This window comes from Erinaceus europaeus, chromosome 9 (genome assembly GCF_950295315.1).
Source record: "Erinaceus europaeus chromosome 9, mEriEur2.1, whole genome shotgun sequence".
NCBI lineage: Eukaryota > Metazoa > Chordata > Mammalia > Eulipotyphla > Erinaceidae > Erinaceus > Erinaceus europaeus.
Genome location: NC_080170.1, coordinates 22,105,420 through 22,133,022, shown reverse-complemented (window position 1 = coordinate 22,133,022; position 27,603 = coordinate 22,105,420). Strand labels below are relative to the sequence as shown.

At 48.7% G+C, this 27,603-nt stretch overlaps 1 protein-coding gene across 1 annotated transcript; it reads right to left on the bottom strand.

Annotated features, from left to right (window-relative positions):
* Positions 1 to 1,503: 1,503 nt before the first annotated feature.
* Positions 1,504 to 27,528, bottom strand: SIAH2 (siah E3 ubiquitin protein ligase 2). Its single transcript, XM_016192879.2, has 2 exons — positions 26,827 to 27,528; positions 1,504 to 3,082 (listed from the first exon to the last, which is right to left on the bottom strand). The coding sequence occupies exons 1-2, from the start codon at positions 27,244 to 27,246 to the stop codon at positions 2,525 to 2,527; spliced, it is 978 nt and encodes a 325-aa protein (XP_016048365.2). The 5' UTR covers positions 27,247 to 27,528; the 3' UTR covers positions 1,504 to 2,524.
* Between the last annotated feature and the right edge of the window lie 75 nt (positions 27,529 to 27,603).

Here is a 27,603-nt window from a genome sequence, read left to right as displayed (position 1 = left end):
AAGCTAAATGGCTTATTTTGTGTTAGCTCCGGACTTCCTCTTCTAAGCCAGCACAGGTCAGCTGAATCATAGTCAGACTTCAAGCACAGGCTCACGAATCATGACGGGTCATGGGTGTGGTTCTCTCATGCCCCCAAAAATCAAGTTTACACATTTCAGTGACAGAGATGAAACTCAGTAACACGGGGAAGTAAAGGCTCCATGTTTTGTTGTGCAGAGCTTTATTTTAATTGGTTAAATTCTAGAAACATATTTGGGAGCCAGGTGGTGGTTAAGTGTTCACATTACAGCGCACAAGGACCCAGGTTCAAGCCCCTGGTCCCCACCTGCAGGAGCAGGGGAAGCTTCACAGGTGGTGAAGCAGAGCTGTAGGTGTCTATTTCCCCCTCCTCTCTCAGTTTCTTTCAGTTCTATCAAGTAAGGAATAGTAAATGTTAAAAAAAGAAAGAAAAAAGACATTTGAGTCGGGAATGAGGAATCTTGGGAGTTCTAGAATCACCGTGCCTCTATTGTGCTATAGGATTACCACATCCATCCTGGTACCTCTTTGGACTGGAAATCAGACATCGTGTTTAGGATTATTTGACTCCATTGCCTCCACTTTCATGATACTTTTAGAGCTTTATGCTTTGGTAGCTGCTGACCAATCCTCCTGGTTCTTCTTATTACATAGAATAAGAAGGGTGGTATCCAGATCCAAAGTGATGCTGACATGCTTGGTCGGTCTCTGTGGGGTGCTCTGTATATACTGAATGCCTCCTTTGGGCCTGCTTGGCTGGTGGGTCCCAGTCCTCTGTCTCCCAGGTTCACATCTGTGGACCCTTCTGCACTCTGACTTCAAACAGAACTTTTGCAGCGAGGAGAGCAGCAGTTTTCATTCAATTGCTGAATGTGATGTGTACACACACACACACACACACACACAAATATATAGGTATGTTTGTGCATGGAACTGTTTTTATTTAAAATTTTGATCTCTATCCATGCACTGCATGGATAGCTCTTGTGGTCAGAGTGGCTAACTAGTAGAGCACAGGACTTGGATACCTGAGGCTCCTGGTTTGATCCCTGGCCCTACCTGTACTAGAGTGCTTCTCTCTCTCCTATTAAACTCTCTTTATATCTTGTATGATATAGAAGAAAAAATAAATCTTAAAAAGACAAACAATTCAAAAGCTACCACTCCTACCTGGCGTGTTGCCACAGCAAGAAGCCTCAATCCTTGCTGAGCATTCAGGGATCATGTTGTGAGTCCTTGTGCATGTTCATGGTTTGGATACGAGTGTCAGGTCAGCCTGGCTCAAACATGATCCTTGGGATACCAGCTGAGCCTCTTCTTTCTGCAGAGCGGAATTCCTCCTCGTCCACCACTACCAAACAGCTCCCAGGAACATCTCAGTCCTGGAGCGAGGCTGGCTGTCAGTGCTGCCTCCCGGGTCCCTGCACACAGTAGGTGTCCAATACACAGCAGGTGCATTCGTCAACTCAAAATGAAGCACGACATTCATTATTGGAAAATATTTATTATAAAACTAACGTGGATGTGGAAAAACAAAACAAAACACCCAACCCTAATACACATACCTTTAAATAGCAAGTATATGCCACAGGTTATAAAGCTTGTCCAACTCTACCACCCTGATCCTCCCCACTGTCTGGCCTAAGAGACCTGAAGGGGGAGTCGCTGGAAAACGCATCATCTTACTAGGGATGAACAAAAACAAATGAGCTGAGAATTATTGCTGCCTGTCATACCAACTCGCTTTCCTAGGCAACTCACCCCAAACACAAGAGAATGAACAAATTTTGGGAGTGAGTTGTAGGGGAGATGTGGTTCTAGTTTTAATCTGAAGGTGTCAGGGGTCTGGAGAGCAAAACAGTAGAAAGACAAAGAGTAGCAGTAGGGAACTGTCTTAAAGCACCTTTTAAAATCTGGACCCTTTCCCACAGTTTACCCCAGTGATTCTCAAACTTCCCTGCTGAAAAGAATGCACCCCCCCCCCACCCCCATCCTGTTGGGGCTGTGAAATTCCCAGGCTTCTGGAATCTGCCAGTGACTCTGTGCTCTCGGGGGTGTAGCCCTGCTATGTATGGCTAGCCACCAGTTTGAGAAACCGTGTGTAAGATATGCTACAACCATCCCTCCCCTCACTAAAGACCAGGTCAGAAAAAAGTTAAGGAATCTGCTGACAACCACTGTGCTTTTTTTCTGGGGGCGGACATGACAAACACTACTGGGGAGGCGTGGGGGCGGGGGGAGTAAATGAAATTTAACCATCCAGTCAATTTCAGATCACAGAATAGCTTCCAAGGGATTGTCAGGCCAACCCATTCACCTGAAGTTAACTGACTTTGCTGGGCCAGTACCGACCGGCTGGGAAAAGGCCAATCTCCCAAAACCTACCGCACCTCCATTCCCCCAACCCACCCTGGGGGTGGTGTGGGTGGGGGATGACCTGTGATGACACAGTGGCTCGAACACCTGTAGAAACATTGCTAAACCCTCGGAGGTCCTTCAGGTGCCTCACGGGCAACACGTAGAAATCGTCACATTGATGCCCAGGTTCCCGTTGTCGGCGAAGAGGTGCGCGATGGCCGTGTCAAAGACCAGGCAGTCGCTGTTCATGATGGCCGCGGCCACGCCGTCGTGGATGGATCGGGGTGTGGCCTCCCACGTCAGTCTCCGCCGGTTCCCGTTTAGCTCCAGACGGTAGGCGAAGTTCTCGGCCTGCTTGCGGGTACCGATGAGCAGCACGATGGCGAAGAACTGCTGGTGGCCCTCGTACTTCTCCTGCTTCTCCAGCACCAGCATGAAGTGGTGGCCGAAGCACGACTGCATCATCACCCAGTCCACGGCACCCGGCAGGTTGATGTCCGTGGCCAGGAAGACAATGTCCTCGCCCTGCAGGGTGGTGATGCTCTTGTGGGCGTGCATGAGGTGGGACATCACCGCCTCCAGGGAACCCTGCCACTTGCAGGAGGCTCCGGGGCATGGGCAGGAGTAGGGCCGGTACTCACAGATGTCCTCGTGCTCTGGCTTCTCCGTGTGGTGCAGGGTCAGGGAACAGCCCGTGGTGGCGTACTGCAAGGGCAGGAAGAGACACGTGAGCCACTGGGTCTGAAAACATCACTGCAGACCACCAGGAGTCTCCGTCCTGACCCAGGGATGTCCCGGCTTGTGCTCTATTCTGACCATAACCATTTTTGTTCAAGATGAGTTAAACGTAAGACTGAAAATCCCGGGTCCTGTCCCCCATTGCAATTGCCCTGCATGAAACCAGGACAGATCCCCAGCCAGAAAGGTGTTGCTTTCTGTGCCCCTGCCCAGATACAGAGGAAAACACCAGAGTTCCAAGTGCTGACGATGAACAGCTCAAAGGAATCTGTGGACTCAACCCTTGGAAGCCTGATTGTGTTCTCATTTCCTATGTGTTCAAATAGTTTTTATTTCAAAATGGCAGCCTCTCGGACTTGGTGAGAACCATAGTGGTTATCAGAGGGAAGTAGGGGCTGGGGGGAGGAGGCACAGAGACTTACGGAGGGAGGGGGAGGTCGAGGGAATTGTACACACACATATATGTGTGAAATTATATCCCTGAAACCTTGTAATTCTGTTTTTTTTTTTTTTTCAAATAAAGATAGAAAGGCAGAGGTAGACAGCACAGCATGAAGCCTCCTCTAGTGTGGTGGCAGCCAGGCTGGACCCTGAGTTGTGTACATAGTACACCAGCACACTATCCAAATGAGCTATTTTGCTGACCCTGAAATCTTATAATTCTGTCAACCAATATTGAATCAATAATAGCATAACAGTTTTTTTTAAGTAAGATTTTTTTTTTTCCTCCCCAAACCGTTTAAAGTTGCTTAGTGGTTGAGAGTCAGGCGGTAGTGCAGCGGGTTAAGCGCATGTGGCGCAGAGCGCAAGGATGGGCATAAGGATCCCGGTTCGAGCCCCGACTCCCCACCTGCAGGGGAGTCACTTCACAAGCAATGAAGCAGGTCTGTAGGTGTCTGTCTTTCTTTTCCCCCCTCTCCATTTCTCTCTGTCCTATACAACAACGACGACTACAACAATAAAACAACAAGGGCAATACAAGGGAATAAATAAATAAAAATATTTTTTAAAAAGTTGCTTAGGGGTGTGGTTGGGCAAGGGATGTTATATCCAGACTAATTTGAAAAGGCTGTTGTGTAACCATTCATAATTCATTCATTAATTTTTTTTTTTGTGGTCCCCTATCACTCCTGGACCAGTTTTTTCATTTTTTTTTTTTACATAGAGAGAGGCAGAGAGGGAGAAGAGAGACAGCACAACACAACAAACACAACACAACACTGCTCTGCTATATATGGTGTTCTCATACAGTGTCAGACCCCAAACCCGAGGTCCTCGTATATGTCAGTGTATGGACTCTACCAGAGGTGCTATTTCTTGGCCCCTTAATTATTTGTATCGTCTCCCTCCACTTCTGGCTTAGACTGGCAGGTGGTGGAGGAGGGGGGCACTGGGGAGGGGGGCCTGGCAGGAGGGGCAGCCTGTAAAGAAGTGGCCAGGGACCCTTCCCCTTGTCATCTTCAATTTTCAGTAGCTGTGAACATGCTTTCTGTGGGAAAAGAAATGACACTCAGGCGCTACTTAACTCCCTGGGAAGACTGCTTTGGCCAGACTGATTCTGGCCCTGGAATGTTAGGATAAAAGCAAGGCTTCCCGCACCTCTCAGAGCCACTGGACACCCCCACCCCAATCCCAAGTGCCTGTCTCCTCATAATCATATATGTCAGGTGCCTGTGATAAGCCTATGCAGAATGGGAACTGGTCCCAAGGTCTGAGCTCAGGTTTTAGCCTGCCTCTCAAACATGACCTCAATTGGGGAAGAACAGTCCCTTTTCCTGCCTTGCACTTTGGGGTGCCATCCCTGAAAACAGGTGGCACTTTTCATGGGAAAAGAGTACAGTGCACGAGGAGTGGTCTTCTGCCCCCACCTTCACATGAATGACAAGAGCAAAGTGACCAGACCCGGGGACCCCCTAAGTGAGGGAGGGGGACTTACAGAAAGAAATGCTGCCCTCCTTCTCCTCCACGCCTAGCGTGGATTGCCGCAAACCACACAAGAAACTGGCAGGAACATCACACCGTTAATTGCTTTGCCCACAGGGACTGCTCACTCATCTTTTAAAAACCAGAGGCTAATTTTAAAAACATGGATTAAAAAATTTAATTGGGAGAAGAAACAAACTTATCCACATATACAGACTGCTATTTTTGTTCTACACTGTGTTAAGGCCCTAAAACACAAACCCCTATGAACTGGGTTGTGAGCCAGGGTGTGGCCAGGAATCCAGAGCCTCATGATGATCTTCTGTGGGTGCTGGGTGAGAGGGTTTGGCCCAAAATTTAAGAAGACACAACAAAAATAGCAAGAATTCACCCTGTGCCTGGCAGATCCTCTGGCTGAAACAGGGTCTGACTATTTGGGTCCAAAGACATTTCAGAATGGGTGTTTACCACAGCTACCCAGAAATAATTCCAGGGATGAGATGAACTTTGGCAAAAAGAGTGGCTGAAAAATACCACCTGTACCTCGTCCCAGACCCCAAAATCCCAAAACGGTCCACGTTCACCAACTCAAGACATATGGCAACTATTTATCAGCTAGCAATCCTTTTAGAACTCTGCCTTGTGTAACCCCCGGAAAGGGCATTTATATTCATAACTTTTTGGCTTGCCTTACAAGTGACACATTCTTCCTCCAGCCTAAATGCAGAGAACAGAGGACCTCCCCTAAGTTACACAAAAAGAAAAGACATTAACTTAGCACCGGTGTGAGCTGTGGGCCCGATGAAAAAGATCCCACTGCAGCTTAAACGTGAGTATTTTTAAAGGATGGGGTGCTTACTCTGCTTTTCCTAAACAAGCTGAACCTTAATTCCAGCCTATTGCGTCTCTTTTCCGTCTCAGGCGAGGATGTGTCATCACAGCCAGCAGAACCTTTTTATGGTGACTAGGTTAGAGATGGTCTCTAAAAAGAAAAGACCATAACTTTAATCACGTGCACCTGAGCAACACACTTACTTGAAACAGCCCCAGCTCTGTTCTGGGAGGAGGATCTAGAGCACAGTGGGTGTTTGCTACCTGTGTGTGCGTGGGGGTGGTGGGGCAGGCTCACTACTGGGAAGGATGCCTCTGTATTCCCTGAGACTTTGTGAGGAGCTGTCTTGGTGCTTCTGAGCAGTGAACCCTGATTCCACGGGCTGTGTTTTTTTCTGACAAACTCCATGATTTTTTTCAGGGCTGTGACTGTTTATCTTGGAGGTGGAGAGGACCAGCCCTAATTCCCTCCCCTACCCCACCACTGTCCTCTTCTAGGGTTTCTTCAGTCTCACGTAATCCAAATGCATCAGCAGCAGGTAAAGTGGTAAAGACTGTATGAGTGTGTGAGTGTGAGTGAGTGTGTGTGTGTGTGTGTGTGTGTGTACGCGCGAGCACTTGCACATTTTCTTTTTCTCTTTCTTTCTTCCAAGCTCTCCCTGTCCCCTGCCCCACAGGACTTCAGAGGAGGAGATAGGGTAAAGAGGGTTAGGAAAGCGTCACTGGAGATGATGGGGTTGTGGAAGGCTCCGTGTCAGCAAGTCAGAGCACAGAGAAGGCGGAGCAGGTAGCTGAGACAGAGAGAGGCTTGTTGGAAGTGTCTACTTGATTTCTCAGGATCTCTCCAGCGACACTAATGTCATTTTGGAGCAGGTGACTCTTCTGTGGAGAGGGCTGTGCTGGGCACTGTGGGATGGATACTCAGCAGCGTCCCTAGCCTCCTACCCTCTGGACAACAGAAGCAAGCCCCCCTTGCCTAGCTGTTAACCAGAAATGTCACCAAGCACAGGCAAATGTCTCCTGGGAAGTAGAGGCGCCTGGTTGAGAGTCACTGACAGTGCTGAATGGAGGAAGCCAATGCCAGCCTGCAGCAGGGCCCCTGTGCCTGCCCGACAGGCTGGGCTGGGCCAGCTCACTAAGGCCGGTCCCACATTCAACTGGAACTGGGTGGTTTGCAGAGCACAGAGGCAGCCTGGGAGCAGCCTCTACCCACTGAGCAGAAGTGGATTACTGGGGCCACATGGCTACAACAGGAGGGACCCCTGCTCTCCTTCCACAGTGTGTACACGCGCGCGCACACACACACACACACACACACACACACACACACTCCACACGCCGGGCTCAAACAGAACCAACACAATAAGAAAAAGAGACTACTGACAACTCACATCTGCCTTGAGCCCCCCCAGCCTCGCACAGAACCCCCAGGGCCCACAGACGGACTGTTTCTGGAAGCAGGCTCCCATCTCTTTCTCCCCGGGTCTGAAAGGAGAAAACCACCCGCTGGCGCTGCTCCCCAAGGAACAGGGCCGCAGCACCTTCTGAATAAGTCACAGGTGTAAGGAGGCATCTGGCTGGGAAGTCCTGAGGGTCAGCTTTGCATAGTGGCTGGGGTTTGCCTCACCGACGTGGAGGGTTCCAGGGGGCCTGCCGTCCTGCTTGTTGGGATGCCCACCGTCTGTTCCGGGAGCTCACTCTAGCGGCTCAGCTTCAGTGCCTGGGCTGGTTGGCAGGGCGGCCTGCGTCCGGGGACACCACTATAAATCAGACTTCTCCACCGGGAGATGCCTGCTCACTTCCCCAGGGGTGGGCTGGGGTGGGGGGGGGGGAGTTTGCTTCAAGTAAACCTCCTTAGGAGTAAGGGAGGGTGGGGCAGACCAGATACAGAAGCCTAGAACATGCTGTGTGTGTAGGGGGTGGGCGTGGGCAAATGGCTTCGCATAATGAGAAACCAAGATGTGTTGAAACAACACAGATGATTTCTCTTTAGAAATGTTTTGGGTTGCAATGGCCCCCAAATCTTGTGCAAATGTTCTATAATGCCAGATGTGCGACCTGTGCCTTCCTTTTGAGTCTCGGCAGGCAGCAGTGATTGGTGCTAATTCTTTTCCTGGGCACAGAGTTTTCCCTTCTGTGGCACAGAAATGTCTTTATACAGAAATACACATGGAGCGAGATAAGTCTGAAATCCAGTCAAACTCTAGACATCTGTTATTTACCCAGTAAACACGGTCACATTTTATTTGTCGAGGAAGTGAGCAGACAGACAGAATAAACCCTTCTCCGTCAGCAAGCTAGTGAAGGTCAGGGATCCCGTGACTGTTTTCGAACAAGCCAGTCTGACTAGTTAATTCAATTTGAGTCTGTGCAATTCAAGGACAATTTGCTAAACTCCAACAATCGACAGTCACTGACACACACAGGAGTCACAGCTCCCAGCAGAAGCTTGTGTGTCTCTCTGGGGGACAGAGGTGGGGGCCACCCTCTCTCAGCCTCTTACCTCCTAGGTAACAATGACATTAGCAAGATATCTGCAAGTGCCTCCTATGGGAATGTCTGAACAAGTACACAACAAACAAAAGCCCAAGTATCACTGGCAGTTTGTTGTTGATACTCACACACTTTTGAATGAAATCCAAGCAACCATCTTGTAGAGCAAAACGAGCACACCTCTTTTCATTCTAAATAAACCACAAGTGACCACAAACTGACAACTGCATACTATGCATGACACTCTCTGCAGGGAAACTGAGATGCTAAGACTGCTACAGAGGAAAAGCCAACGGTGAAATTTAAAGATGGGCTGTAATTAGATAGTAGCATCTACTGAACTTCCCGATTCCAGTGGCTATCCTATGATTACATAAGAAAATGGCCTGTTTTTAGGAGAAAAACAAGGTGGTGCTGAGGGGCAGGATGTCTACAATGTACATTCAGAGAGTGAGAAAAATAAGTATCAGGAGAAAGCACACATGATAAAGCAAACAGAGCAAGAGGAGGAGCTGGTGAATCTGGAAAAAAGAACACAGGAATTCTGTGCACTTTTGCTGCACCTGGTTGGGTACATTTGAAACCATATAGGAATAAAAACACTAAAGAGTTCAGTTAGGGGGCCAGGCGGTGGCGCACCTGGTTAAACACACACATTACAGTGCGCAAGGATCCAGGTTCAAGCCCCTGGTCCCCACCTGTAGGGGGAAAGCTTCACAAGTGGTAAAACAAGGGATGCAGGTGTCTCTCTGTCTCCCCTCACTTCTCAATTTCTCTCTGTCTCTATCCAGTAATAAAGATAAATAACTAAATAAATAAAAGAATTCAGTTAGCTTATTACCGGATAGAAATTCCTTATGCAGAATTGGCTGAATTAAGTACTATTTTAAGAGTGGTGTTTGGGGAAAAAAAAAAAAAGTTGTCAAGAAAGCTCACATGGCAAGGTGCTGGCATATGTATGCCATGAAGTCGACCCAGATTTGAGCTTGGCTCCCACCGTACTGGGGGGAAGCTTCAGTACTATGTCTTTCTCTTTCTCTCTTTCTATCTCTGTCTTCTCCAGGGAGGTGGTGGTTCAGAGGCAGAATGCAGGACTGGCACAGGCTGGAGAAGTCAACCTGGAGTAGTGAAGCCCCAGCAACAACAAAAAAGAAAAAGGCATATTTTATTACACCTGGCAGGGCACCTGCCTTGCCATGCACAGGGCCCTGATGTGAGCTTCCGGTGCACCAGCTACAAGTCCCACAACACTGCCCTAGGAAAGCCTCAGTGCTATTGTGTCTCTCCCTCCTTCTCGGACTCTTTCTCTGTCTGACAAAGTCATCCTGGAGTTGGGCAGCCCTAGAGGTTCCAGAAAAGGGACTCCAAGCCATTCAACCCAGCTCCCTTGTGACTAAAACTGTTTTGCCTGCTCTCAAAGTATCACTACGCCATCGCAGTTTATTTACCAGCTTGCTGACTTGCTTATTGCCACCAGGGTTACTGCTGGGGTCCAGTGCCTGCATGGTAACTCCTGTCCCTAGTTTTTGTGTTCTCATATTCTCTCTCTTTGACAGAGGGAAATGGGGGAGGGGGAGAGCTCCAGTACTGTCCAACCACTCATAAAGTTTCCCCCACGTGGGTGGGGAGCAGGGACTCGAACCCAGATCTTCTTGAATGGTAATGTGTATGCTTTACTGGGTATGCCACCACCTGGCCTCTTCTAGCAAACTTATAGGCAATGATTTTGTTTATTGATTTGCTACTTGCCTCCTGTCCATGTGAAATTTGTAAATTTTATTTAATCTCAGATGTATTTATGACAGAATCAGGGCATCACCTTAGTAGATGTGGTGCTGGGGAATGAACCCAGGACTCTGTGCCAGTCCTGCATTCTGCCTCTGAGCCACCACCTCCCTGGGTGCAAGGTGCAATTACGATATACTTATCATTTTATGAACCAGCCCAGAGCACTGCTCTGGCATTATGTGGTGCTGGGGATTGAACCTAGGGCCTCATGCATGCAAGTCCTGCACCCGAGCCATTTTCCTAGCCTTTTTGTGAGTGAGTAAACCTTCGATTTGCCTGAGGAAGATGACAGTTATCAACAGTGTTAATTTTACTTTAGTTAAAAGCCTTACTGTGCAGCTTACGAAAAAATAAAATATAAAACCCAAACTTCAGTAGGCCTTAAGAACATGTTAGGAGGGAGTCGGGCAGTAGCACAGTGGGTTAAGCGCAGGTGGCGCAAAGTGCAAGGACTGGTGTAAGAATCCTGGTTCGAGCCCTGGCTCCCCTCCTGCAAGGGGGTCACTTCACAGGTGGTGAAGGAGGACTACAGGTTTCTATCTTTCTCTCCCCGTCTTCCCTTCGTCTCTCCATTTCTCTCTGTCCTATCCAACAACAATGACGATAACAATAATAACAACAATAAAAAAAAAAAACAAGGGCAACAAAGGGGAATAAATAAATAAAATAAATATATAAAAAAGAACGTTAGGAAAAAAAAGTTTGTTTTTGATACCACTCACTCTGGGTGTGTTTTGTAATTTTTACAGACAAATGGAGAGGGAGTGCTTATTTATAGTATTTACAACCCCCCCCCCCCCGAGGTCAGGAGAAAGAGATGCTGTAGTCATTCTGACAGCTGGAGAAAGAGATGCTGTAGTCATTCTGACAGCTGGATGTTCCTCTGGCTCAAATGTTCACAGCCACTGGAGAGGAGCTGCAGTTAGAATTCAAAAACCTACATGTCCTGGTGACCTGGACATGAGACGACTGTGTCACCTCTGAGTGGCCCTATATATAACCGTCTGCATCTCAGCACCCCCTGCACTGTTATTTATTATTATTGCTGTTAGGGTCACTGATGGGGCTCAGTGCTGGCACCACGAATCTAATGCTTCCAGTCATCATTTTTTTTTCTTCTTTCATTTGATAGGATAGAGAGAAAAACTGAGAGGGAGGGAAGGGTCAGATAGGGAGGGAGAAAGAGAGACAACTTCAGACCTGCTTCATGGCTTATGAAGTGTCCCCCTCTACAGGTGAGGGGTGGGGAGGTGGGGGACTCAAACCTGGGTCCTTGTGCATGGTAACATGTGCACTCAATTTAATGTGCCACTGCCCACACTTCTTCCCCGCCCTTATTAATGGCAGAGGAGTTTAGGCCTAGCAACGGGAAAGTGAATCCTCTTCTTGTGGCTTCATTATAATAATCATAATATTCAACCTCCTCTCTCTGTCTAACAGCCTTTGCTGAGTTTTCACTTCACTCACCTCTACTCAGGACCAGAACTGTGGGGAGAACGAGGAAAACCAAACATGGTATGAACTTCCTTGCAGAGAAAGCACTTTTTACTAACATCCGGGGTTTGGGATTTCCTGAGTGTGGCCTCAGAAAGTTGCAGGCCCTCCCTCTCCCAGTTGTGGCACCTCCACCTGCCTTTCTTACTGCAGGTGCCCCTGGTGGGGGACTCTGGCAGGTCTCATTCTCCTCTGTTCCTGCAGTAAACTGAGCAATCTGCTGTTGGGGGGTGTGTGTGTGTGTGTGTGTGTGTGTGTGTGTGTGTGTGTGTGTGTGTGTGTGTGTGTGTGTGCGTGTGTGTGTGTGTGTGTGTGTGTGTGTGTGTGTGCGTGTGTGCGTGTGTGCGTGCGTGCGTGCGTGCGTGCGTGCGTGTGTGTGTGTGTGTGTGTTGGGGGGGGGGTGTCTTTGCCTCACAAAGACTCTGGGAATGGGCAGGAGTTTATTTTTCAATCTCCACAATCTTAAACAAAAGTTGACTTTTGACCAAGTCTGTGTCTCTGCTGACCACACACTGAGAGAACCAGTTTAGTCAGGTGTGCTCAGGCAAAGCACCTCCCCTGGCAGCCTTGTCCTGAGCATTCAGAGGCTTCTGAGGTCACTCCCACAGCTGAGCCCAGCCTCCCGCAGCATGCCCTTCCTCACCTCTGCCACGCTCCTGCCAACTCTCCCATGAGGTCCTCAGCTTTCAGAAGTCTTAATCCCCTCCACACACCCACCCCCACCCCAAGGCCCTAGAAAACTCAAGTGGTGGTGGGCTTGTCAAATTTAGCAACTGGATAAGACACCACCACAAGATTCAGGTTATCCTCATAGCACTCACATCGTCTTATTTAAAATTTTATCTAAAATTCAGATTCACCACCAGGCCTCCAAAAGCCACCACAGAGACTGGCTTGGAGACAGGGTGGTTGCTCTATGGTAGGGTGTGTGTGTGGGGGGGGGGGGGAGGAGGGCAGAGAATGCTGTAGTGCAGAGGGACACTGTGTGACAAGAAGGTCCAGGTAGGGAGTTTCTGCTATAACTCCAGCAAATCTCTCAAGGTAGATATACACCATGCTGATACTGTTTTATTTTATTTTATTTTTTAAATTAATTAATTAATTAATTTATTTTGCTATCAAGGTTATTGCTGGGGCTTGGTGCCTGCATGGCAAACCCACTACTCCTGACAGCCATTTTGCCATTTATTTAATAGGACAGAAAGAACTTGAGAGGGAAGGAGGAGACGGAGACAGACTTGTTTTACTACTCATGAGGTGTAGGTAGGGACCAGGCCTTGAACCTAAGACCTTGCTCAACCGGATGGACCATACCCTGGTCCTGCCGCTACATTTTTTTTATTGTTGTCCTGGGTGGGACCACACAGTTCCAGGCCAATTTTTTTGTTCAGGCAGAAAGACAGAAAAAGAGACACCACAGCATGGAAGTTTCCTCCAGTATGGTGGGGGAAGGGCTGGAACTTGGCGGTGCACATAGCAAAGCAAACACACTAGCTAGGTAAGCTATTTTGCCAGTCCTGTACGTTCCTTCCTTTACAAAGCAATTTGGAGGGTAATGGGGAGAGAGGGTGTGGGCAGTGGTGCAGTGGGTTAAGTCCACATAGTATGAAGCACAAGGATCTGTGCTAGGATCCTGGTTCAAGCCCCTGGCTCCCCACCTGCAGGGGAGTCACTTCACAAGCAGTAAAGCAGGTCTACAGGTGTCTATCTGCCCCCCCTCCCCCACATTTTTTTTTTAAACCAGAGCACTGCTCAGCTCTGGCTTATGGTTGTACAGGGATTGAATTTGGGACTTTGGAGCCTCAGGCATGAAAGTCTCTGCATGACCATTATGCATAACCCTGCCCTCTTTCCTCGTATCGTCCCTTCCCCTCTCAATTTCTTTGTCTTATCCAATAAAACGGAAAAAATGGCCACCAGGAGCAGTGGATTCATAGTGCCAGCACCAAGCCCCAGTGGAGGGAAAAAAAAGAAATGAATGGGTAATGGCAGGAGGGGCATGCTGGCCTGTGTTTGGGGGGGCGGGAGGGGGCGCCTGGCAACAGCAGAGCTAGCACAGCCGGAAGGACTTCCCACTATTGATGGTGCTGGAGAGAAACGGGCCACTCAGCCGTCAATGATTCCATGTGACAGAGCCGTGAGATGTGGCTCTACCAGCAGAAGCTTTTGATTTCTGCACTGACCCCTCGGGGCTACACTCAGCCTCCAGGAACATGTCATTAGGGCAGAAGAAGTGTCCTCAGGCACAAGGATTCAGTTAGCGCGGTGCTGTGTGCATTTGTATGTATGTATTTATAACCACAGTAAGAAAACCGAGTACCTTAAATGACTGCCAACAGGAGCTTCATTGAATAATTCTGCAAGTGTTGTGGAATGAGTGACCGTGAGGCACCTGACAGGATCTTAGGGCAGTGTGGTGGCAGAGGAGGCACACACTGTTATGAAATAGTACGTGGAGTACTAGGGAATTTTTTTCAATAAAAAATTTTTATCGACTTTACTTATTTTTGGATAGAGACAGTCAGAAACAGAGAGGGAAGGGAGTGATAGAGAGGGAGAGAGACAGAGAGACACCTGCAGATCTGCTTCACCGCTCATAAGGCTTTTCCCCTGCAGATGGGGGTGGGGGCTTGAACCTGAGCCCTTGTGCACTGTAACATGTGCATTCAACCAGGTTTGCCAGCACCCGGCCGCCCCCCTTTTTCCCCCAGAGCACTGCTCAGCTCTGGCTTACAGTGGTGCCGGGGATTGAGCCTAGGACTTAGAGCCTCTGGTATGAGAGTCCTTTTGCAGAACCATTATGTTTTCAACCCCACCCTTATTTTACTTTACTATTTATTTATTTTGCTGTTTTTGCTTTGAGTGAAAGATTCCACTGACCTAATGTTATGTCTATAAAGGCATGTGCACAGGTTGGTAGAGTGGTTGTTTTTATAGGTAGAGGGTAGTGGGTGAGTTTAATTCTAGATTTCTACTTTTTTTTCAATTTTCTTTTTTTTATTATTTATTCATTCCCTTTTCTTGCCCTTGTTGTTTTACTGTTGTAGTTATTATTATTGTTATTGATGTCATCATTGTTGGATAGGACAGAGAGAAATGGAGAGAGATGGGGAAGACAGAGAGGGGGAGAGAAAGACAGATACCTGCAGACCTGCTTCACCGTTTGTGAAGTGACTCTCCTACAGGTTGGGAGCCGGGACTTGAACCAGGATCCTTACGCCGGTTCTTGCGCTTTGCGCCACCCATACTTAAGCCGCTGCGCTACCACCTGACTCCCTATTTCTACTTTTTAAACTGATAGCTCTTAGGGGCTGGGTGGTGAGGCACCCACCCGTGTAAAAACACACATCACCATGTGTAAGGACCCGGCTTTAACCCCCGGTCCATACTTGTAGGGGGAAAGCTTCAGGTGCAGTGAAGTGGTGCTACAGGCGTATCAAAGAAAAAAGGGGGGGGGATAGTTGCCAGGGGTAGTGGATTATTGTGTAGTCACTGAGCCCTAGCCATAATCCTGGTGGCAAGAAACAAGTAATAAAAAATAATAATAGGGGACCAGGCAGTAGCATACCAGGTTAAGCACACATAGTGTGAAGGATAGGACCAGTGCAAGGATCCTGGTTCAAGCCCATGGCTCCCCACTTGCAGGGGGGTCGCTTCACAAGTGGTGAAGCAGGTCTGTAAGTACCTATGTTTCTTCCCCCCACTCTGTGTTCCCCATCTCTCTCAGTTTCTCTCTGTCATAGCCAACAACGACAACAGCTTCAGCAGCAACAACAATAATAGCAACAACAGCAATAATGGGGAAAAAAAAAGATGGCCACCAGAAGCAGTGGATTTGTGATAACCCTGGAGACAAAATAATGGTAATAATAAAATAAAATGATATCTCTTAAAAACATACTTTAGAATGTGCAAAAATAAGGCACACAGGTTGAACAATGCTGCTTCTTTTAACTAGACTTTCCCTTTTAAGAACCTTGAAATGAAAAGCGTTTCCTCACTGAAAACCAACACCAAGATCACATTACCTAGCTCAATGAAAACCCAACATGGCTAGCTATAGGACAGGCTTAGAGGGGGCAAGTTATGGAAGAAAACAAGAAAGAGTCCCACTTCCTACTTCCTACTTCCTGCTTCCTACTTCCTCCCCCAAAGGCTGTGACTCTGACTGGGGAGGTGGCTCACTGCACAGGGCCTAGGTCAGGCGTGTGACCCTGACACCACATGTGATGAAGAGGTGCTCTGCTCTGCTCTCAAAAAAAAAACCCCAAAATACAAGTAGATAATGCAGGGTCTCATGCATGCACACCACCACCAAGTGGTCTCCCCTGCCCAATTTCTTAGTGTCAGTTTTTCATCTGTATCCAGAAGAGATACCACAGCACTGCTCCAGCACTCATGGGAGTTCTATACCTAGTGTTCCCATGTGGTGCTGAGGCTGGAACCCAGGGACTCAAACACAAGACTGTTGGTCTGCTTCTAAATTCTGCTTCTAAGACCCCTTCTGTTTCATTGGTTTAATCCCCCCTGCTTAACACTGTATTCTATTTACACAGCCACTGTTAACTAAGCACCGCCCTGCCTCCAGGGCATTGGTTTAATCCTCAGTGTTTTGCATGCTTTTTCCTTCTCCCCACCCCCTAACCTACATACATCTTCTTCGGACCTGACTCTTCCGCCTCAGGATATATAAGGATAGGATTGTGATTAGAGATAGCTTAGATTGCGCTGCGTTCCACATGAATAAAGACTGAACTGTGTACCACTCAGCCATGAGTCCCTGGTCGTCTCTCTCTCCCGCCCGCGATGGTATGTGCTACTGGGTCAGCTGTCCTAGAGTCTTTAAATAAGTAACTATAAAACACAAATAAGTAAAGTGTATGCCCAGATCTGACATTAAACTTCGGCCATTTGTGTTCTGCCAACTTCTTTTTTTTTTTAAGGTTTTTAAATTTTTATTTATTATTTAATTTTTATTTATAAAAAGGAAACATCGACAAAACCAGAGGATAAGAGGAGTACAGCTTCGCACAATTCCCACCACCAGAACTCTGTATCCCAACCCCTCCCCTCCCCTGATAGCTTTCCTATTCTTTAACCCTCTGGGAGCATGGACCCAAGGTCATTGTGGGATGCAGAAGGTGGCAGGTCTGGCTTCTGTAATTGCTTCCCCGCTGAACATGGGCGTTGACAGGTCAATCCATGCTCCCAGCCTGCCTCTCAATTTTCATTTATTTATTATTGGATAGAGATAGAAAGAAATTGAGAGGAGTAAGGGAGATAGAGAGGGAGAGGAAGACAGAGAGACACCAGCAGTCCTACTTCACCACTTGTGAAGCTTTCCCTCCACAGGCAGGGACCAGGGGCTTGAACCTGGAGCCTTGTGCACTATAATGTGTGCGCTTAACCAGGTGCACCTCCACCTGGCCCCACCAACTTCTTTTTTTAAAAATTTTTATTTATAAGGAGAGACAGAGACAATGAATGAATCAGAATATCACTCTAGCACAAGCAACATAAGGGATCATACTCGGGACCTCATGCCTGAGGGTCCAAGGCTTTATCCACGGGGCCACCTCCCCAGGCTGCTTCTGCCACTTTCTTACTGTACCCACAGGTGTAGGGGTTGCTCTGCTGGGCACCAGCATGGATCATTACCAAGTTTGAGCCTCACAATGACCCAGTCATCAGCTGGTTTTACCAGAAAGCTTCCGAGGCTTGGAGCAGGTAGGCTATTCAAAGTGGGGGTGTAGGAGGGTCTGGATTAGGAGCCTAAGTCAGAGACAGCCCCCCCCCCCCAGACTCCCAGGGCAAGAGGCAGCCAGGGGAGGGGTGGCCCTTTGCTGATACAGCATTAGATCTTTCTTTCTCTTTCTCTTTCTCTTTCTTTATCTCTGGGGCTTCACTGATCCAGGTTGACTTCTTTCCCCAGAGAGAGGCAGAGAGAGGCCACCATGGCCTTCATTGTGATGGGGTCATGCTCAACTGGTCACATGAATGGCCAAGCAGTAGACTGTCCAAGTGAGGTATTTTGCCGGCCCTCTATTTTTTTTAAACTCAACTTTGGCCCATGGTGATCAAACCTGGGACTTCTCACATACAAGTCCTGTGTGCAACCACTGTGCTATCCCCCAGCCTCTGACTCAGCTTTAAAACTGGGTCCAGGCCCCAAATTAACACCAGGAGTGCCCTCTACCCTTGCAGCTCTACAGTATCTGTGTCCAAAAATTGGAGAGGTCACCTTTTCTCTCAGAATCACAACCAAAAATCTTTACTCTTTCTGGAAACGAGAACAAGCTTCCCGGCTTTTAAGAAACGAATGGCCTTGGGGGTGGGTGGTAGCGCAGCAGGTTAAGCGCACATGGCGTGAAGCACAAGGACTGGGCGTAAGGATCCCGGTTCAAACCCCCTGGCTCCCCACCTGCAGGGAGGTCGCTTCACAAGCGGTGAAGCAGGTCTGCAGGTGTCTACCTTTCTCTCCCCCTCTCTGTCTTCTTCTCCTCTCTCCATTTCTCTCTGTCCTATCCACCACCACCACCAATAGCAACGGCAACAATAACAAGGGCGACAAAATGGGAAAAGAGCTTCCAGGAGCAGTGAGTTCATAGCGCAGGCACCAAGCCCCATCGATAACCCTGGAGGCAAATAATAACAACAATAAATAATAATAATTAATCATTAATATAATAAAATAATAACATAAAAATAAACGAATGGCCAGGGTTGATCAAATAGCTCACTTGGACAGTGTGCTGTTTCGCCATGTGTTTGACCCAGGTTCAAGCCCAGCTCCCAATGCACTGAAAAAAGCTTCTGTGCTGTGTGGTCTTGTCTATCTTCATCTGAAGAAAAAAATATCTATATGTATCTATCTATCTATCTATCTATCTGTCTACATAAATTTGTGGCAAAAAGACAAGAGATGTGCATAAGATTGTTCAGGATCTTCCAAACACCATAGGCTGTGTATATGATCAGGAAAGCTTTTTTATTCTCCTTCTCACTCCACAGCAAGGAACCATATCTTGTGCCCCAGGACCATTCTGCCCTGACCAGAGCCTGGCCTGCTGGTACTATGTTAGTTAAGCATGTCCCTATTGAACGGGGAATGTCACTGTCCACAGCGATGTCACATGTACAGGCCAGAGGACAATGAAGTTCATATGTGCACAGCACTTCACACAGAGCTCCCCTGAAAGGTTCCAAGGCAGAACAGGGAAAACTGATTCTCCACTCTGGATTGTATTAGAGAGAAACTATGGTAACCGTGACTTATTCCAGTTCAAATTCTGGTGACCTGAGATAAGTCTGTGTTGCCGGGGATGTGGACAGTCATTATTAAACTCAAGTCCTCCTGCAAAGCTTTCTGGGGTTTCTGTGGTTAATCTGACGCTCAGAGCTGCGTCTTTCAGGGCCTGGAGACTAAGGCCAAATGTGTGGACTCTGGTGCTTGTCAGCTCCTGCTTTTCTGAGCCAACTTAACTTGATCACCTTCAGTAAGTAGTGAAAATCTCAGGGCTACTCTCCAGAGAAAATGATGCTGTCTTGGGAGGAGGAGTGGATTTCTGAGGTTAAGAAGGATCCTGGAGGTTAAGAGAGCTCAGCAGTAGAGCACAGGACTTTTTGGGACTTGAAGTCCCAGATTCAGTCTTTGGCAATGCGTGCGTCAGAGCTGGCAGGTGCTCTATCCTCTCTCTGTCATTAAAAAAAAAAAAAAAAGAGATAATAAATATTTTGAGGAAAAACAATCTTGGTGGGCCAAGCAGTAGCATAGCGGGTTAAACGCACATGGTACAAAGTGCAAGGACCGGGCCCTGGCTTCCCACCTGCAGGGGGGAAGTGAGTGGCTTCATGGGCGGTGAAGCAGGTCTGCAAGTGTCGTATCTTTCTCTCCCCCTTTCTGTCTTCCCCTCCTCTCTTAATTTCTCTCTGTCCTATCCAACAATAACAACAACGATAAATAACAAGGGCAACAAAAGAGGAGAAAATAGCCTCCAGGAACAGTGGATTCATAGTGTAGGCACTGAGGCCCAGGTAACCCTGGGGGCAAAAAAAAAAAAAAAAAGGGAGAGAGAGAGAGAGATCTTTGGCAGGCAGTGGCACACCTGGTTAAGTACACATAGTTCTAAGCACAAGGATCTGTGCAAGGATCTGGGTTCGAGCCCCGGCGCCCCACCTGTAGGGGAGATACTTGACAATAAAATGGAAAAAATGGCGGCCAGGAGCAGTGGATTCATGGTGCTGGCACCAAGCCCCAGTGATAACCCTGGAGGTAAAAATAATATGAGAGAGAGAGGGAGAGAGAGAGGGAGATCTTTAAAATGTTTCTACCAAACTGGCTTAAACCCACAAACCTTTTATTTTTTCTGAGTGTTACTGGGGTCTTACAGGGATTTCACCTCTCCATACCACTTTAAGGATGGACAAAGCAGGCTCAAGGACATGAGCATACCAAGGTCAGGCAGAGCCAGTGTCAGAACCCAGTTCTGACTTTTTCAGACAGAGGGACAGAAAGAAACAGGGAGAGAGGGAGAGATAACACAGCACTGAAGCTTCCTGTGGGGCCATGGCACTCCGAGCTAGTGCTGGGGTCTCAACCTCAGACACGTGCACCCTACCTGTTAAGCTCTCTTGCCACCCCACCCCTCACCCTGCCTCCTCAGCTTTCTAGGTTACCGGTCACCTACCATGTAGACCACACGCAGGCATGGTGAAGCAAAAGCCCTTGAGCACACTCTCGTCACATCTCAGGAGCCCACCGAGTGGCCTCTCCGTACTACTTCAAGGATGGACAAAGCAGGCTCAAGGACATGAACGTGCCCAGATCACACAGAGCCAGTGTCAGAACCCAGTTCTATCTTCTGCTCAGTGTTCCTCCCCTTGAACAGTTTATTTGATTCTAAAGACAAGCAAAGAACCTGGGCATAATCCTTTATTTAAAGGGAAAGAACCGAAGTCTCCAAGCGAAAGATCCAAGACAACAGTTCAGGTCTCCTAGCTGGCTAGGATGGAATATTCTCTTGGCACAACACTATGACAAAAAAAAAAAAAGAAAAAAGAAAACAAGTAATAAAATCTCTTTTGGTTGGGACTTCTCAGGGTTCTAAAGTTCAAGTGTGGTTAGAGTTCAGCACATAGTCCCAGGCCCAGTGAAATTTTTTCTAAACAGAGAACCGGGCCGGACGTTGCACACTGGCAGCTGGAATTCAGTCTGCAGACATGGTTGATTTGGCCTGCAAATGCTGGCTTCAGACTTGAATCCAGTCAAAGTTCAAAAAATAAACCAAGGGTCTGGGAGACAGCTCACGTGGTGGTGTGTGTGCTTTACCACAGCACTGCAGGGGCTGAGTCTGGGCTCTGGTACTGTATGGGAGCACTACGAATGGTGGACTGGTGAGGTAGTGTCTCCCCTTCTTCCTCTGTCTCTCTTTCTAAATTTAAAAAGTAAGAAAAAAAAATGGAGGAGGGGAAGCGCCCAGGCAGTAGTGCAGCAGGTTAAGCACACATGGTGTAAAGTGCAAGGACCAGCGTAAGGATCCTGGTTCCCCACCTGCAAGGGGGGTTACTTCACGGGCGGTTAAGCAGGTCTGCAGATGTCTGTCTTCCTCTCCCCCCTCTGCCTTCCCCTCCTCTCTCGATTGCTCTCTGTTCTATCTAACAACAACAATAATAATAACAATGATAAACAACAAAGAAAAAAATAGCTTCCAGGAGCAGTGGATTCATAGTGTAGGCAACTGAGCCCCAAAGATAACCCTGGAGGCAAAAAAAAAAAAAAAAAAAAAAAAGGGCAACAGAGCCTGCTCAGTGGTATCATGCATGTGAGGCCCTGAATTCATTCATTCCCCAGTGCTACATAAAATAGACTGTTGAAATAGTGATTTTTTTTTTTTTTTGCCTCCAGGATTATCACTGGGGCTCTGTACCTGCACTAGGAGTCCACTGCTCCTGGTGGCCATTTTTTCCAATGCTGTGGTTGCTATTGTTGGATAGCACAAAGAGAAAAGAGAGAGGAGAGGGAGATAGAGAGGGGGAGCGAAACACAGATACCTGCAGACCTACTTCACTGCTTATGAGGTGACCCCCCTCCCACAGGTGGGGAGCTGGGGGCTCAAACGGGGATCCTTGTGCTGGTCCTTGCACTTCGCACTATGTGCGCTTAACCCTGTGTGCTACTGCCTGGTCCCCTGATAGTGAACATTTTGTTTGACTTTTCATGAAAAAACAACAACAACAAAAAACCCCAAGGTCCAGCATGGTTGGATGTAGGACCTCAACCCTTCCAGTCAGTCAGAGCTGAGTAAAACTTGCCCTCAGTGGAGATGATATGTCCAACTCCCAAATGTCCCCCTGCCCCTCAGGGTTTCCTGTACCCCAAGGCTACCTGCCACACACCTCTCTCCTTCCACTGCCTACGCCTGCTGGTTTGGAGAGTCGGTCGGTCTCCACTGGTCTAGCTAAGTCCACACTGAGCATCTTTACACTTTCAGTTGGGTTATTTGACTTCCTTTCTTATTTACTTATATACTTATTTTACCTAGACTTCTACTTAGCTGATTACTGGTGTTGGATATCAAACCCAGGATCCCTCACATGTCAGTCCCATGTACCACCCCTGAACTGTCTTCCTGGGCTTTGTATGTATTTTTAAAGGTTTATTAACTGTGAGAGAGAAGAACACTGTTCTAGCATATTCGGTATCAAGGATTAAATCTGGGGCTTCATGTGTGCAAGTCCTGTGCTCTACTGACTCAACCACTGACTCCTTTATTCCTCAGAGGAACAAAAGCAAGCCAGCTGTACCAACACAGCTGCAAGGGAAGGCTTGTCTGAAACTTTTCAGTTCAATGACTATTGGGAGACACTCACCACTGGAAACTTCTAGAGAAGACAGAGAAAACTGGAGGAAAAAAAGAAGAAGAAAAAGTATTGGTTCGTGAGTGGGCTGGAATGATCACACATTTCCCCTCACTACTTGTGGAGGGAAATAGTTGGCTGATATTAAAACACTCAGTTGAGTAGGGGGCACATGTGTGTCAACCTTCTCCCCCTTCCCCCCACCCCAACTCCACTGAGGTGGTGGGTTTGAGATATGGGAACCAGATGCTAAAACTCCTCAGGTGTGGAACAAGCCACAGAAAGGGCTGACTGGCCCCACGTGGTAGATAGGCAGGCGCTCTCAGACCGGCGGGCGTTAATGATGTCTGTCAAAGGCGCACGTAGCTCTTTGGAAGCACATCCTATATGGGGCCAGCCAAAGCAAGCGCAGTGCTGAAATCCTTTCAAACATTACATTAGGTGTGGGCACCACCCCCAATCTCCCTCTGCCCTCTTGCCCTACACACTTCCTGCCTGTGAATTTTAGAGTGAGCGCACCAGTTGTCTCACTGGGATGTTCGCCTCAGAGGCGAGCTCATCTAACCAGATGGACCTGTTACGGTGTCAAGCACTGAGTTATGACTTTGAGCTGTGGCGTACGGACTCACATTCAAAATCCCTATGTCGTTAGTACAAAGGACATATGCTTCAGGGCTGTGGGTTCCTAGACTAATCCCACTGTATGATCTCAGTAAGTTATGTAATACTTAACTGCTCTAAAGGCACTCATTTCCTCATCTGGAAAAAAAGAAAAAGGAAAAGAAAAGAAATGCAAACTAAAACAATCTGCCCTTCCATCAGGTAGCGGGCACATAGTGGGCACCCCCTTTCCAGGGGTTGCTGGGAGCTGTAGGGCTTTGGGTCACTCAATAGATGAGGAAATCAAGATCCCCCACCTTTAGAGAGGGTCTGGCGGGCAAAAAATAGCAGTGCCAGTCAAATACTCTGAGATCTGGACTCTGGTGCTTTCCCCAGCAGTGACTTTCTCCCCAGAGCCAACCCAGGAGAACTAGGGAGGGTTAGGCAGTCCCTATGATTTATGGGAACTAGTGCCACCCATGGCCCATTTTGTTCAAGTCTGACATAGACCTCACTATTCCCTCTGGCTCTCACCCTCCCTGCTAACACAGCTTGATTGCTCACAGTCTCCACAGACCTCCTCGTGTGAACTGGCTGAGCTGCCTTGTCAGCACATTACTGGTCCACCCAAGTTGAGACACACGTAGTCCAGCTTTAGAAATCTGACACAAGGGCCAGGTAGTGGCGCAACTGGTTAAGCACACATGTTACAATGTGCAAGGACCTGGGTTCGAGCCCCTGGTCCCAGGGGCTTTACAAGTGGTGAAGCAGGGCTGCAGGTATCTCTGTCTCTCTCCCTCTTTATCTCCCCCTTCTCTCTCAATTTCTGGCTGTCTCTACTATCCAATAAACAAATAAAGATAAAAGAAATCTGACGCACATGCACACACAGAAAAATGATGCCTGGTCAGTAAGGGAGTGCTTGATACAGTGTAACCTCAGCTTGTGCAGTGATGGCTTTGCTCGGCCATATTCATAGAGAAGAGGGAGTTGAAAAGTCATTGGCAGCTACAAAAGGGCCAGTATTCAAGGAAGACTTCACTAATACGTCACCATTAGAGAAGAACAGATGCTTCAGTGGGAACCTGACGAAGTTTTCTTTTCTTTCTTTCTCTCTCTCTCTCCCTTCCTTCCCCCCCCCCACCCCCATCTCTCTCTTTCTATTATGGTGGTGGTACAGGGACCTTGGAGCCTCAGGCATGAGAATCCCTTTGCATAACCATTATGCTATCTACCCCCGCCCTTCAGTGGGAACCTGAATCCTAGATCCTCAAAGTGAAACATACATTCCATAGAACATGCTATGTTAGTTTCCTTTCCCTTCTCATGCTGTGATGAGGTTGCTTTTTATTTTGTTCTAAAGAAATTATGGACTACTGACTGACATCAGAAGCTCATTTGTGAACTGTAATTTACCAAAACTCATTTCCTCTATTAGTGAACTGTGTGTGTGTGTGGGGGGGGTGGTGGTGGTGGGGGGGACAGGGAAGGATGAGTGAAAAGCTAAGAAGCTGACTCTCCGGGAGTCGGGCGGTAGCACAGCGGGTTAAGTGCATGTGGCACAAAGCACAAGGACCGGTGTGAGGATCCCGGTTCAAGCCCCCAACTCCCCACCTGCAGGGGAGTCTCTTCACAAGCAGTGAAGCAGGTCTGCAGGTGTCTATCTCTCCACCTGTCTGTCTTCCCCTCCTCTCTCCATATCTCTCTGTCCTATCCAATAATGATGACATCAATAACAATAATAACTACAACAACAATAAAAAAACAAGAGCAGCAAAAGGGAGAATATAAAAAAATTATTAAGAGAAAAAAAAAAAAAAAAGAAGCTGACTTCCCAGAAATCCTGTGGGGCACCCCACCCCACCCCACGATCTATCTCAAACTATCACCAAACCTTCTCTGATCATTCAGTTGATATCTTCCTGACCCTAAGAAAACAACGGAAATATTTTGCTCAAGTTTTATGAGAAGCAGCCACTGGGGTGGATGAAATGGTAAGCATTATAAAAGGAGTGGCTGAAAGAGTAATTTATTAAGGCAGCCCGAAAACCCACTGTCCAAACACGGACTCAAAACCTGTATTTGAATATGATATTTTTAAACTAGATTGTGGCAGGGCACCAACCAAATTAAATCACTCATCTTACTGTTTTGAGTCCCAAGCTTCAAATCTCTGGTGGGTGCTTTTTAATTTAAAAATAAGCTCTTGCTCTATAAAAAGAAGCAGCACCAAAAAGGTGGGCAAGATTGCCTCCATAGCTCAAGAGGCTGGGCAATTCCTCTTACAAAATAAAATCACAATCTCAAAAACTTGCTGCTTCCCTCTTTCCCTTCCTTCCCTCCCTCTCTCCCTTCCTCCTTTCTTTCCAGAGTACTACTCACTTCTGGCCTATGGTGGTGCAGGAGATTGAGCCTGGGACTTTGGAACCTCAAGCATGAGGCTACCTCATATATCTCAATCATCCTATCTTCCCCGCCCATTATTTTAATTTCTAAGTTAGAAAACAGTACAGCATAGCTCTGGGTTCAAGTAAGGTAGTATGGACAGCTGCTGGATCTGTTCCTGATGATTTTGAAGTGTTAGATGTAGGTAATCAGATGTCATAATGATACAATGCAATAAATGCCATGTCTCCTTTTAAAATAAAGTGAGGTAGAGCCATACGTCAGACACTGAAAGACAACATGTGGTAATGTGAATTTGAAAGAGCAAGTTTCAGAAGCCATTTTTGGAGAAAAGCTTCCTCTTTGGTATATCTAAACCTCCCGACCATCTCTGGTTCTATATACAGCTGCCAGAAAGCATTTATATATGGCTAAGAAGAAGGGGGGTGAGGGGGGAAACCCCACCTGTAAAGATATACACAGTAGACCTAACAACGTGGGGAAAAGGACATAAGAGGCCTCGGCTCGCTCTCTCGCTATTTTAATTTAATTTTTTTATTTGCTATTTCTAGTTTCAGCGGTTTGCATTTTTTTAGGGAGGGCGGTAGCAAGATAGTTGGTAAGTTTTATAAATAAATACCAAAGTAAAAGCAATGGCTTTAAAGAACTGTAGCAACAGCACCTGCCTGTCCTTCCAGCTCCACTCCTAGCCTGGTCTTGCTTTCACCCCAACCGGTTAAAAAACAAAACACAACTTCCCAAAAGGTTAGGCGCGGGGAGAGAGGCGTGGCCAGCAAGTGCTCGCTGGCCGCGGGAGGCAAGCAGGCTGTGGGCGCGCTTTTTATAGCTGCGCTCTCCTGGGCTCCCACGTGTCAGCAGCGCGCTGCGCCGGGCTGGGCTGGCGCAGGCCGCACCGGGACAGCAGTCCTGCCAAGGCGGGGGCCAGGGAAAGGTGTGCTGGGCAAGCCAGTTTCCTCCCTCTCACCCCGTCCTCCATAGGTAGCCGGCTTCCTGGCCAGTCCAAGTTTTTTAGTGCAGCCCAGCCCCTCTGGGCACACCGAGTCCACGTCTGCAGAGGGGCTCGGGCACCGGGTGCGGAGAGCAGCGCCGGGTGTTCCAACAACCGCCCAGTGCCAGCCTTAGTCTGGGGTCACTGCCCGGGCAGTTGTCAGCGCGGGGCTACTCTCCAAGTGGGCAGGCAGGTGGACACAAGGGAGAGTGCAGCAAGTGCAAATATTACTGTTATCATTATTCATATTGAGTAAGAGAGACGTCCGTGACCTCTTGGGACTTGTGGACGGGCCCGGGGGCTCAAGGAATTTCGGGGTTCGCGGGCTTACCTTGCAAGGAAACAGGACCGCCGAGGCCACCTTCTCCATTGCCAGGTTCCTGATGCTGGGCGTCAGCGCCCCCCGGCACGTCGGGCAGCAGCTCAACTTCTGGCGGCATTGGTTACACACCAGATGTCCAGCCTGGCACTGCAGGATGGGGGGCAGCACATAGTCGAAGCAGACTGGGCACTCGAAGAGCGAGGTCAGCTCGTGGTGCTGCGGAGACACCGGGCCGGCGCCGCCCCCGCCGCCCGGGCCCGAGATCACCGGCGCCGCGGCGGGCACCGCGGACGAGCCGGGCCCCGCAGCCGAGATGGTGGCGGCGGCCGGGGGCGCAGCCGGGGACGGGGCGTGCTGGGACTGCTGCGGCGGCGGCGGCTTGCTGCAGGGCTTGCTAGCGCTGGGGCCGGTGGAGGACGGGCGGCTCATCGCGCTCCGAGCCCACCATGGAAGTGCGGGCGCCTGCCTGCCGCGGGGCCGCCGGGCTCACGGCGGTGCGCGCCCCGCCGGCGACGGGCTCCGGGTCCACGCCACCGCGCCCCGCGGGGGACCGGCCAGCGAGCAGGGCGGGCGCTGGGCCGGAGCGCGCCGCAGCTCCGCGGCCCCGAGGCTCAGCGCTCCTGCTCTCCGCGGCCCCTGCTCCCCGCGGCTGCGCGCGCCCCGCACCAGATCGCGGCGCGGAACCCGGGTCCCCGAGTCTCGCAGCGGCCGCCGCTGACGCAAGCCCCGGGGGCGCGCGCGGACGTGACGCTGGGACACGTGTGCGCTGTCCGGGCGCGCGGGGAC